This window comes from Zophobas morio, unplaced genomic scaffold, assembly GCF_036711695.1.
Source record: "Zophobas morio isolate AGI-343-1 ecotype UQ-CSIRO unplaced genomic scaffold, CSIRO_AGI_Zmor_V1 ptg000017l, whole genome shotgun sequence".
Lineage (NCBI taxonomy): Eukaryota > Metazoa > Arthropoda > Insecta > Coleoptera > Tenebrionidae > Zophobas > Zophobas morio.
The window spans coordinates 17,318,682-17,331,789 of NW_026972122.1; the positions used below are offsets into that span (position 1 = coordinate 17,318,682).

Consider the following 13,108-nt stretch of genomic DNA (forward strand, 5'->3'; position numbering starts at 1 on the left):
CAGACGGCTTAATAAACAAAAACGCTATCGTAGAAATATAAAATTTTGGGAAAATAATATGATAAGAGCCCTAGAAAAAAATTATTTATATGCCTTACTTCCGGAGAGAGTAGATTCTCGTTATTAAACAAGTCAACCCATTAGACAAATTGTAAAGAAAAAATTGTACAATTAAAATTTTTTATTTGCATTCGCGTCATGTGCAGTTCATATAAATCTTTTGACCTTCTAGTATAAACACACACATGAATAAATAGTAGGGATGTACCGACTAGTGGCCGACCGGTCGGATAAGCCGACTATTCGGCCGTTTTTCATCGTCGGCTGGCAGTCGGCGACTAGTCGGCTAAACAGCCGATCGGTCGGCTACTTTTATTAAAATTAAAATAGTATATAAAACAATTAAACCCGGTTTACAGAACCTCAATTAAATATATATTTAATTGCGATTTAATTTTTAACCCCGCGTTAAAGTACGGTGTGACTTACTCTACACGAATCAGACGTCGCTATTGGCCTTGTTGAATGCGCGATCAACTTAATCTCAGTTAAAATATTGTATAAACTGGTCCTAAATTGTGTTATTCTCTATTTTTGTACTGAGTTACTAAAAAAATTAAATGTTAAAATTATCCAAACAAATTTAACACATTTTTGGAAAACAAAGGAACTTTAGTTATTCCTTTTATTAAAATAAAACAAATTTTTAAGGTAGTCAGAGAAATAGAAAAAAAAACACCCTGTCTGTCGCATTTATAAACCGGTTTTAGCAAAGCCGAACAGTCGGCCGACTATAGTCGGTTTTTACTGGCCGAACAATCGGCTAGTCGGTTAGTCGGCCAGACCTACAGTCGGTACATCTCTAATAAATAGTAATAGTGGAATAGGTTTACTGGAGATACCACGTAAAAAACGTGCCTATAATACTCTACCTCACAGGTGGTGCGGAAAAGAGTATCAAAAAATTAAATTTAAATAAATATGATTGTTCAGGTAAATAAGTGGTTAGTGAAGTGATGAAAATCTAAATCTTTTCAGTTTTGTGTATTGCTATTGCTTAATATATAAAATGACAGATTAATAAAAAATATTTGAATAATTTTTGAAAGAACATGTTTTGGTAGAATGTATACAATTATAAAAATTTGCATACTTTTAAATCAAATTATGTCAGCAATGAAAGAAGTCGACTTGTAAAAGAGTTTCAACAGGGCCGGCTCAACACGGTAAGCGAAAGATGCACCGCATCGGGGCGCCAATGACAAGGGGCGCCGGGCGGCGTGCACCGCCTATGCTTTTATATTAACTCTATAAAAATAAACATTGAATCACTACGTACAAAATATTATAGCAGGAACAGACCAAGGCGCCCATCGAAAACTTTTCGAAAAAGCTACAGTTTAATATTTCACTATGGGGAGTGGTTCACAAAAACAGATCATAAGAAGTCACTTTCTGACTGTAATAATTGAAAAAAGTACACCTTTGGGTTGGGTGATTGGACCTTTAGATCAATACTGACAAAAAATACCAGATTTATGATTGCATTATCTGGGTAACAATTTGACGAAACAGCGGTATGACCAAAACCAGATGTTTTTCCTAACATTTGTCACGTTTGTTTTTACCATAAAACTCCATGTCGGCACATACTTAAAAATTTTATTTTTCAAGTCTAGTCGGTTGGTTGTGCTGATTGTTCAACAGTTTTGTTATATTTTTCACTGTTCCTGTTTGTAACCGAATTTGGTTCTGTTGTATCATTTTGTGGCTCTTTGTCATCATTAATTTTAAATTTAAATTTCGAATAACATTGAGGTAAGACTAAATTAAAAATAACTTTGAAATCGTTTCAATTTTACAATATTAAAAATTGAAAACTTTTTGTAATATAAATATTTTTATACTTATACTATGTAGAAAAGTTTTTGCCTGCAGCTCCGCTTGCGTGGAATTCACAAATCATTTTTCATCGCGTTCACTCCCCCCCTCCTTAGTGAACCCGTCTAACTTAAAAACTCAGAAATTTTTGTCCCCGGTAGGGGCGGAATTTCAAAAAATCCTTTCTTAATGGGTGCTTGTAACACAAAATGAACCTACTGTCCAAATTTCATTTTTGTAGCTTAAGTAGTTTAGGCTTTGCGTTGATAAATCAGTCAGTCTGTCAGTCAGGACAAACACTTTTATATACAGTATGTCCCCGGATTGAGTTCACAAGAGGGAAAAAAAAACTGTATTTTCTATTTTACAAAAAAAATGACATAGGAATAACATTTTTAGCTTAATTCAAAACGAATAAATCTGCAATTAAAATTTTAATACTATCAGGCTGTGTCCTTAAAATCGAAAAAAACTAAAAGGAACGAAGAACTGAGAAATATGAAAAAATTAATTTTAAAAGTACAAACCAGGAATATTGAAGTTTTAATTGCAGATTTATTCGTTTTGAATTAAGCAAAAAATGTTATTCCTATGTCATTTTTTTGTAAAATAGAAAATACAGTTTTTTTTCTCTTGTGAACTCATACCGGGGACATACTGTATATATTAAGATTGATTCATCATAATTTTATGTATGTTTGTTAATAAAAATATCGCTCTACAAAAATATGTGATTACAAAATTTTGTTTTTTTTTTACAAACATTTTTTAGAGGGCGTTGAACAGTAAGTTGCATCGGGGCGCCTGGTCCCTTAGAGCCGGCCCTGAGTTTCAACAATGTTGGTCAGCTAAGAGTATTTATGAGTTTTATGATCTAAAGTACCTAAACTGATTACCTGAAAGGGTCGGTCGGCAAGGCTCCCTGCTGTGTAAAACTCAACCATTTATTGAAACGGATCTTTGTAAATAGGGTTGCCTAGTTTCACTTTATTTTCATTATTCAGTATTTTTTTAAAAAGCAAATATTTTGATAAATATAAATTTTAAACAAAAATGACCGGGTCTTCGCATTGAGCTCAATGTTGTCTTTGCACTGATATAAAAGTTGAAGCGAAAAATGCTCTCTCCTCGTCTAAAAATGCAATTTCCTTCGAATAATGAACGATTAATTAAATACTAAACAATCACTTATTTCAAAAAATATTGTGTCTTCCCCGGAGATTTTGACATAATCTATCAATTGAAATGTCGATCTTTTTTTCTAAGTTGAAATTACGCCCGTACAATGAAATTCTATTTAGCTCATTTTTCGGTCTGCTACTGGGTACCCTTAAGAACGCAAACAGCTTAAAGTTGTAGCAAATAATAGCATTTTGCTGTGCTTCTTAAGGCAGAACCACACCAGCAGGTAGGTACTTGGGCGAATCTCTGGTAATGTGGTTGGATTGTGTTGCTCGCTACTTGTCGAATCTCGAATGTTCGGGGTTGGCCCTATCCGTAACAAGTTGGTATTTTGCACAACTTCAACATGGACGAATATTCGGACGAAAACGACGAGCCCCTAGGCTATTCGGCATTTACCAAGCACTTGCTTGCAATTGGAGAGTACCTACTGTTGTTCCACCTGTACTCTGTCAGTTTTGTTTAAAAATCTTTTATGTCACAGAATGCTACTTTTAAAAAGGGGATTTTTACTACTTATTTCGTGATTTTTAAATTTTAATTACCAGTTTAATATAAAATGTGCAATTTTAGAACAATTAGTGTTAAAGTTTCCAACATAAATTGTACGATTTTGTGATCAAAATTTAGTTTTTTTTCATTCTACATCAATCTACACAATAGCAATAAATTTTGATTTGCTATTTATGTTGCTTAAGAAAATATTGAAGCATGTGAAAATTTTTATAGATAAAGCTTACGAACTTTCTTAAATAAACTAGAAACTATATACAAAAGTTGTATATAGTTGAAAACTAGACCTCAAATCCCTTGTAAACGTACTTTTTGGAACTACCTAGCTATTGGTTTCAGAGGTTGTCTTTATATAGCGTTGTTCAACAAACGTTCGCACTTCAAAAAGAATTATCTTTCCTGTCAACAATTGATCTCAAAATTACACAATTTATTCCAGTTAACAAAACCAACTCTTGTATTCAATAGGTACTTAAAATCACTTAGAACATTTATTCACAGGTTAATTCCTTTTTTTTTGGTACTTTATTCTCACATTAAAAATCGACACATTACAGTATTTAATAATGTAAATAAAAAAAATAATTTTAAAGGGTGCAAACTCATTCTGAATGCTCGTCAAAATTCACTATTGAAGGCTAGGACTGTCTGTACCACTACCACTGTTGTTTGAGTTTTCAGCAGCAGAAGTAGCAGCAAATTTATTTTTCTTCGCGCTTTTTGTTAAACTTGCCACCTCTTTTAAAAGATTGCTGATGCGCTTATTTAAAATTTCTACTTTATCGTCACATTCTTTCTGGCAGTTTTTCATTTTTGCTCTTAGTTCGGACTCTATTGTAAAGTGTTTCGCCTTGAGTTCTGTTATCTACAATAAAATAAGTTATATATCCTGTTAAAAAAAACATTAAATATAAACCATTTTATCTTTGTTCAATAATTGGGTATCTTTCATACTAAGCTGTTTTTGTAAGCTTGCAATTTTTTCTTTCAACTGAGTCATCGCTACTACATGATCAGAACTGTTAGGATCGAGTTCACCTCGAATTATAGCCGGACTTGCGTTATTCCGAGATACCTTGTTCGGAATTCCATTGTCGTTATCCGTGGCGGGAATTTTAGTCACATCAACACGATGTGGTCGCTTGTTGTGACTTCGTAACCTAAAAAAGCGAAACAGTGATTACAAGTACTGTGCGTGGTGAATCAAATGGCTGCGAAGTTGCGAAGGTATTTTCACATTTTAAGTTCTTATTATAAGAAAAAAAATTGTAAATTGCTGTTAGCGTACTTCTCAATTTATAAGATTTTTTTTAAAACATTAACCGAAATAACAAAAATTAATCATTCACAACTAATCTACTTTTTAGAAAGATGATTTTATGCAGCTGAATAATCCAGTAAAATTCAAAGCTTACACTAAAGACATTCTTCTTTATTGTGAATTTTTAGAATCAAACTAAATCGTCCGCGAAATTTATTTCAGTTAATATAGTATATCTAGTTCGTTCATATTCCACAGTTGAATCTAAAATTAATATTGGTCTCACGTTACTGGAAAATTTTGGAAATAAAACGCTAACACATTAAAAGCTTCAACGGAACTCTTTTACTTTCGAAACTTTTTTTTGACAGGTGATTGAGATCTGCACTGTGAAGTTATTTTGTCACACTTCCACCATAACATACTACTGTTTGTTAAGGAACCAAATTAAAATCGAAGTTCATTTCCTCTATCCATGGACAAAATTTTAGTAGCACCTTGCGACAACCGCTGAGAATATGTAACGTATTAACTTTTTTGTAATTTATTAGTGTTGGTGTATATTTTAATTTAACCAGAGTTATTTGCTAATTAAACGAACCTAGAACAATTACACTAACTGCGATTAAAAATTAGATCTGTATTTCTGAATATGGTCCATTGCAGTATCTCGTGCTGAGGCGAACTACAGAAAGGCTTATTTTTGCCGCATCAGGGGTAGTGTTAACATATTATTTTGCAATTTTTACACAACTTTAATTAAGTACTTAGTTGTGTCTGTTCTCTGGATCAAAATAAATGTGAGCTGTTTCGCGTATACATATTACAGGTTGAAGTTAAATATTGAATCTCTGAATGAATGGATAAGAACTAACAACTGGAAAGTTTAATGAATCGTTTCCATGAAATTAAAAACAGATCAAAAACACCAATCAGTGTTTTTGATCTGTTGGCCTAAGGTGTTACCTGCCTGACCAACACCTTAGGCCAACACATTAGACATTAGCCAACACGAATAAGTTTCGAAAAATTAAGCTCAATACGTAGGAAAAAAAAACTGGTCAAAAAAACACTTTTGTATTGTGTTTACTATCGATTTTAAGTAGTAAAAAAGGACATACTTATTGATACATGCAGCATTCATAAAAAGTAAAAAATCTTGTAAAGACTGATAAAACGGAAAAATTGGTCAAGCGTTATTTTGACAGAACTTCCCTACTTCCCTCGCCCCTGAATTACAATGAAACATATCCAGCATATTCGAAAAATTATAAAAATTGAATCTGCAAATTTTTGTTTATTTACGAGAATCTCTATAAGTTGAAATAAACATATTATATAAGTATGTAATGTTAAAGTAAATTTAAAGAAGCATGCTACGCGTATGTTTCAAATGACTTTCCACTTTACAAAATTTTGTGATGACGTTATCAACATTTTTGCAAGCACACGTACATCAATTTTGTGCAGTATAATACTAATAATAACATTTTTGTCTTCCCAAATTTTCGGGAAAATGGAATTTGCCGTTCCTCATTTGATCAATAAAATAACTTGATTCATTCATTAATTTTTTTGAGGCACCTGCATAAGTCTAAAAAATATTAATACAATGATAAATCACAAGGATAGATTCATCATATTTTGCACATTTTAGATACGTTTTATTATGCAAAATTTTGAGGTGACGTCATAAATTTTTTGGGGGATTAAAAATTTACCATGCTTATGATAACTTTAAAACATCTCCAAGATTTCAAAGCATTCGGTTTTATAGTTTCAAAATTAAGTTGAAAACTGTTATATAATTTTGATTTTTTTTCCAAAAATCTGGGCGTCATATTTTTTAGATTTTCTTACACAGGTGACCAAAAAAATTAATAAATGACTCAATTTATTTTTTTGATTAAAACTGGAACTGCAAAACCCAATGCTTTGAAATCTTGCAGATGTTTGAAAGTTATCATAAGCATGGTAAGTTTTTAATCAAGATATATTTGTTGATCCCCAGAAAAATTGATGATGTCACCTCAAAATTTTCTCGAATAAATCTTTTCTAAAATGTGCAAAATATGATGAGTCTGTAATTGTGATTTATCACTCCATTAATATTTTTTAGATTTGCTTATCCAGGTCGCTCAAAAAAATTAATGAATGTCTCAATTCATTGTAGTGATTAAATCAGGAATGGCTCACTCTATTTTCTCTCTTCTTATTAACATTAGACTGCACCAATCCAAGTTGATATACGTGTCCTTGAAAAAATGTTGATAACGTCATCACAAAATTTTGTAAAGTAAAAACTCATTTGAAATATACGCATAACACACTTCTTCACGTTTATCTTAACATTACATCTTTATATATGTTTATCTCAGCTTATAGGGGTTTCATAAAAAAAAAAACAAAATTTGCAAAATCACATTTTATAATTTTTCGAAAATGCTGGACATGTTTCATGCTACTTCAGGAGCGAGGGAAGTTCTGCCGAAACAACTTTCGACCTATTTTTTAATAAAGCTTCATTTCATAAATTTCTGGACAAAAGTGTCCTCTAAACACTGGACTACACCTGCGGTTATTATTTCTTCCGAAAACCCCGGTTTGGTTTTTACCACTAAGAAGTACCAACTCCAAAGACTAGACAACTCACTCAAAATATAACTCATCGAGTTATTACCGACATCTTATATCTCACTAACGTTATTAGTCTATTTCCTTTCAGCATATATGGTAAATATTCTCAAATGATAAGACAACCGCTGAATTGTTCTATATTGACAACACCAAGGGGGATCGAAACTACAGCTTTTCATTGAATTGTCTGGTCTTTCCAGTAAGTAATTCTTTAATAACAGTTAATAAAAAAAACTGGCAAAAACTTCAGATTTTATCCATTTCCAATAAATTATAGTGTTAATTTTACTGTTTTTGGCATTATCCTGAGACATTCAAGATAAATACTACGTATAAACCAGGATCTAAAGCACAACCTCAAACAAAATACAAAACTATCAACACAAGCAACAAAAACGCTGAAGTTAATATTTTAGTCCCTTACTATAACGTAAGCCTATTTATTGAACTACTTTCCTTCAAAATACTTTGCATGTCTGAATTTTTAGGAGCTATTTCTTGATGTATTATTAGTTCAAGCTGTGACCGTAAAATAACTATGCTCATTTCTGATATGCTGAGATTTTAAAGATAGATAGTATTACTGTGACAATACACAAGCACTGGGGTTGCCTTTGGGTATCTTGATAAGGCGGCAGAGAAGAGGCTGTCTTTCGGAGCGAAGTCGATATATCCACTTAACTCAAGACATGAAAGCATCTAATTGGCACCAAACTGAAGAGCTCCTAGGGTAGTATGTGAATACACAGGGTTGTCTAAGAAATGTACATTCGATACGTAGGTAACCCATAAAATTATTTATTTTTGTTGTATGGATTGCTTAGGTACCAAAACAATGTTTCTTAGACAACCCTATACATTCACATATTACTCTAATAAGAACTCTAAAATTTGGTGTCAATTGGATGCTTTCATGTCATAAGTAAAGTCCCCCAAAAAGGCCCCCCCGGGCCATCTCATCAAGATGTTCAAAGACAACCCTAGGGCTTGTGTACTATCACAATATACACTAGCTTTCCTGAAAATCTCAGCTAACCAGAAATGAGCACAGTGATTTTACGGTCGCCTCTACACTTAATATGTTATGGACAACGCAAAAAAACATTTCGTAAAAGGAACTGCAAATGTGCATGCTCTTTGAATCTTCTTTATCTCCAAAAGCATGTATTTCCAATTAATTTAATATAAGCATATTTTTCATCTATAGTAGGGTTACTAAAAACTATGGAAACAGTTGAATATTGCGAGAACGGCTTATCAGCACTCACTGAAATTTGAAATACAAGTAAAAATATTTGAACTCTATCCTCTGAAATATTTCAAATTTCCATCAACATTTGTTTTGGAGATACAAGGCTACTTCATTTTTTTTTATGGCATAAGGGGTCAAATTTAATATTTTTGAAAAAAGTATTTTTTTTCTGCATTCAATGATGTAACACATGCCTTTCTTTATTTGCAGTAAAAATAATTACAAAAAAAAAACATTAAAATAACACAATTTGAACATTGTGAAATTTATTTGGCCTAGAAAATGTTATCTTTATCTATCATTAGTTTTTTACCACTTGTGCGTTGATTAAAAAATTAAATAAAAGTTAATAATAATTGTAAAAATAACACATTTAACTGAAATAAAACAAAAAAAATTAATATTTTTCCAAATTGTTAATTTAATATGTTTTTGCCTTCTGTTTCAAATGAAGAAAGACATGTGTTACATTACACAATGTAGAAAAAAAAGCTTTTTTAAAAAATATTAAATTTGACCCCCCGTGCTATTTAAAAAAAATTAAGTTGGCCTTGTATCTCCAAAACAAATGTTGATGGAAATTTGAATATTTCAGAGGCTAGAGTTCAAATACTTTTGCTTGTATACCAAAGTTCAATGAATTATGAGAAACCGTTTTCGCGAGATTCAACTGCTTCAATACTCTTTACCTACCCTGTATAATAATAAAGGTTGTTAAAAAGTGTTGATAAAAAAATGCACAAAGATAATGCACTTATACACAATTATAGTGTATAAGTGTATTAGCTTACATGAATTCTTAGACATATACTCCTTGTATCGAATACGCAGCAAATTTAATAATACTGCTTTCGGTGACATAGCGACATTAAAGAAAAATGGCGTTTTCAGTAATTCTTTTCTAATTTTTTTTTTTATACTTCTTTTATTATAAAATTGTTATGAGTTCAAAGAAATAAGTGATACATGCCAAAATGTATAAAATTAAACAAAAGAATAAAAAATCACTTACTTTCCTTCCTTGTGTTTTGATTTGTGCAACTGTGAAATTTTCATATGGGCTCTACGCTCAGCATCGCCTTGTTTAGTTTTAGCCAACGCTCTCTTGAAAGACAAAGTGCACAACCAGCACAATAACTTCCCATCAACCTACAATAAAAATTAAATAATGATCTGATGCAATTTTAGAAAAATATATCTAAGTTATTATCTACCAGTATTTATTTATGTACGGCCATTATGGAAACAAAATTAAAAAGTTTGCTGGATATCCATCCACCTACCTAGCACATTATTTTGCGAATTTATTATTACAGCATCACTGCTTAAAAAACCAATAGTGGAAGCAGTGGTTACACAATCGTAAAACTTACAATCAAATTTATTCTATTTATTTTCAAAGGAAATGTAAGAAGAAAAGCAACTTGTCTGTCCCATTTTTCAAATTTGGATTTTTTTAAATTTTGATGACCATAAAATGTTTAGGCGGTGATTTTTTTTCATTTTCATCCTCCATTGATTCATTTATTAGCATTCACATTATGAGTCTAATTCCGTAAACAAAATGTTCAGACAGCTCCTGGGTGAACAACGCCCCATAAAAGCCAACTATGATGACTTAAAACATCTAAGAAGTCGTGTTACTACTCCTAATGAAAAAATCTTTTAACCTAGAAAGATAAATGAAGCGTCACAATAATTAATTTTTCTAAAATAATTTTGGCATTATAGTTAAACTACCAACGAAATTTGGTAAAATAAATAGGAGTATAAAAAAAATCACATTGTTTTGCAACCGTTGCAACAAGTACATATAAGCAATTCAATAGAACACGAAATTTGTAATTTGATCCATTATCACAGATAAAGTTGCTATAAATTTATGTATTTCTCAATACACCAAACAAATTTATCTGGGCACTTTTTTTTCATAGTGAGATAACACAGAAAAAATTTGCTTTACATTGTTGAACATTAACAATTTTTGAGTATTCATTTATACAGTAGCGTGTATCATCCACTCATACTTACTTAATCTTTAATCAACCAGAGTAAAATCACAATTACAATATTTACCGAAAGTAGCATATACCACAATGGCAGTGGCATATGCTACTGGCATTGTGGTATACTACCACAATGGCAGCAACTTTAAGTTAAGGAGTTAAGATTGTTTTGTCATCTCCAAGAACGACAAGAAAAGATTTTAAACAATATTACAACAAAAAACCTGTAACCTGTAGAGAACGCTTTAATTTTTGGATTTAATGGTAATTATGTCGATGTAAAATTGTACAATTAACATGACAAAAAAATAATAATAATTGAGAATTTAGGGTCTGTGAAATCGAAACACAAGTATGAAAAATATTACAAACGCTTTCATGAATGGAGAACAAAAATTCAAATGAAGCAGATGAGACAGTGACGCTTGTTTGTTGCCAACTGAAAAAGCGTTGCTAACGAGAAAAGTGACACTTTTCTTTATCATTTTCTATAAAACAAAGACGCATTTTTCTATTAGTACACAAAATAGTATATTATTATACTAGTTTAATAAGACGTCTTATTGTGGCACGCATGGGTTTGGGGCACGACGAGCGCAGCGAGGAGTGGTCCAAAGGAATAAGTGCCACAATGCATCTTATTAAACGAGTATAATATACTATTTTTTCTACTTTGCATCTGATCGGAAACAAAAAATTAATAAAAATTCAAGGTTATAAGGGCCTTTTAATTCGAAACGTTAGTTGTAGCGTTGTGGCTGACTTCACAATGTCAAAGTTTGACATCTAACCACCGAACACTAACAATCTAACCTAAGTTTGCCTCAAAAAATGGAAGAAGGGGGCTTGCACGCCACCTGAAATACAGTTTAACAATTGATCCCATTATTAAACTGTTTTCGGTTTAATAATGAGGCCATTGTTAACGCAAAGTAGAAAAAAACCATTTGTGAATGTTGTAGATGTCATTCATGCACAGTCATTTGTTGGATGGCTGTTTATAATGTCTGTACCTCTAGGGTAGCCACCCAAAATTTGAAATATAAAATTACATCACCAATTTTTGATTTTCCCACATTGTACTTGAAAATACCAATATTTACCTTCTTATCATCATCGTGTCGATCAAATGCACATTTCTGCTTACACTGCTCACAATTAACTGGCGGCCCATATTTAATCTCTGAGTTTGTACATCTCTGACATTTATTTCCTATAAACGCTGCAATTATGTTACAGTATTCACAAGCTGTGGGTTTGCCATATGCTTTAACATTCTGTTCACACTTTTTACATATTGTGCTGGTATTTCCCTTCGAAGTTTGCTGAAATTCGGATCGGCAATATGTACACTTTACCACTGGAAAAGCTCCGCGACATTCCTAAATTAAGAAATAGTTATTAAAAAAACAAAGTACAAAACAATGAAAAATTTATGCTAGTATATTTAAAAAATGCCGTAGTTCATATCGTAACTCAGAGAACAGTTACATGGTAACCAAAAATAGGTACATAATTTTCTGAAAATTACAACTTACTTTACATAACTGTTGTCCGGCTGACAACTCCTCGAAAGGATGTCGCGAAAAGCATCGGGAACAAGCAAATAACGGGGCACTCATAACTTTACGATGTAACAGTCGTATATCCACTCGAGCGGACACCAAACTTATACGTCAGATTTCTGTTAAAACGATAATATTACCGTTACTATTTACGTCTGCAAGATTCACATTAAAACATGTTAATTTAAAATAAGAGTTTGGATTTAATAGTCTGTGTCATCAGTAATAATTCACACACGTAAAACACCTTTAACTGTATTAAATTCTTTTACATTCAACGTCTTTGATAGTCCGAAAAATACTCTTGATTACAGCGCCACAATGTCACTTCTCATGCGACTATACGAAGAACTACGCAACATCACCAACTCGAACTCCAACATAACACGTGTGAATTACTAGAAAATAGTTGGCAACACGAAACATTTTGTGCAGACAGATGGTGGGCAGATCCATGATCCATGGTTATCAGCGTCCGTCTGTGACGTCCGTACCGAATGGAATATATTTAATCATATACAATATTCATCCGTCTATGGCCGCGATCATTAATGAATCGTGATAGCTTAATAGATTACTTTTTCGAAAAGACAAAATTGAAAGAACGACTCGCAATTAAGATGGAAATTTACAATTTTTTAGCTAGCTGCCTAAAATCGACCTGCCAAAAACTAAAAAAAAAATGGCAGTTTGCTGCGTTCGGCTCTTAACGTTAGTTATCACGACTAATTTAACCGTTAACCGACGGGGTTACAACTGTTGAAACGGTTTGATCAAATTTTAAGAAACTGAATTATTATTGTCACTCATG

The 13,108-nt window shown here is 32.1% G+C and overlaps 1 protein-coding gene across 1 annotated transcript; it reads right to left on the reverse strand.

The window, feature by feature from the left end:
- Window positions 1-4,066: 4,066 nt before the first annotated feature.
- Window positions 4,067-12,657, reverse strand: LOC135130150 (protein FAM76A). The gene is made up of 5 exons (XM_064057493.1): window positions 12,271-12,657; window positions 11,836-12,114; window positions 9,739-9,875; window positions 4,493-4,736; window positions 4,067-4,441 (listed from the first exon to the last, which is right to left on the reverse strand). The coding sequence occupies exons 1-5, from the start codon at window positions 12,352-12,354 to the stop codon at window positions 4,205-4,207; spliced, it is 981 nt and encodes a 326-aa protein (XP_063913563.1). The 5' UTR covers window positions 12,355-12,657; the 3' UTR covers window positions 4,067-4,204.
- Window positions 12,658-13,108: the final 451 nt, after the last annotated feature.

Bases quoted from the DNA above. Each gene is read 5' to 3' on its own strand.
- LOC135130150 (XM_064057493.1), bottom strand. From the start codon at position 12,354: ATGAGTGCCCCGTTATTTGCTTGTTCCCGATGCTTTTCGCGACATCCT. The intron at 4,737-9,738 runs GTAAGTGATTTT...TCGCTTTTTTAG, and splicing joins TCAAAACACAAGGAAGGAAA to GTTACGAAGTCACAACAAGC. The intron at 4,442-4,492 runs GTTTATATTTAA...ATTTTATTGTAG, and splicing joins TATTGAACAAAGATAAAATG to ATAACAGAACTCAAGGCGAA.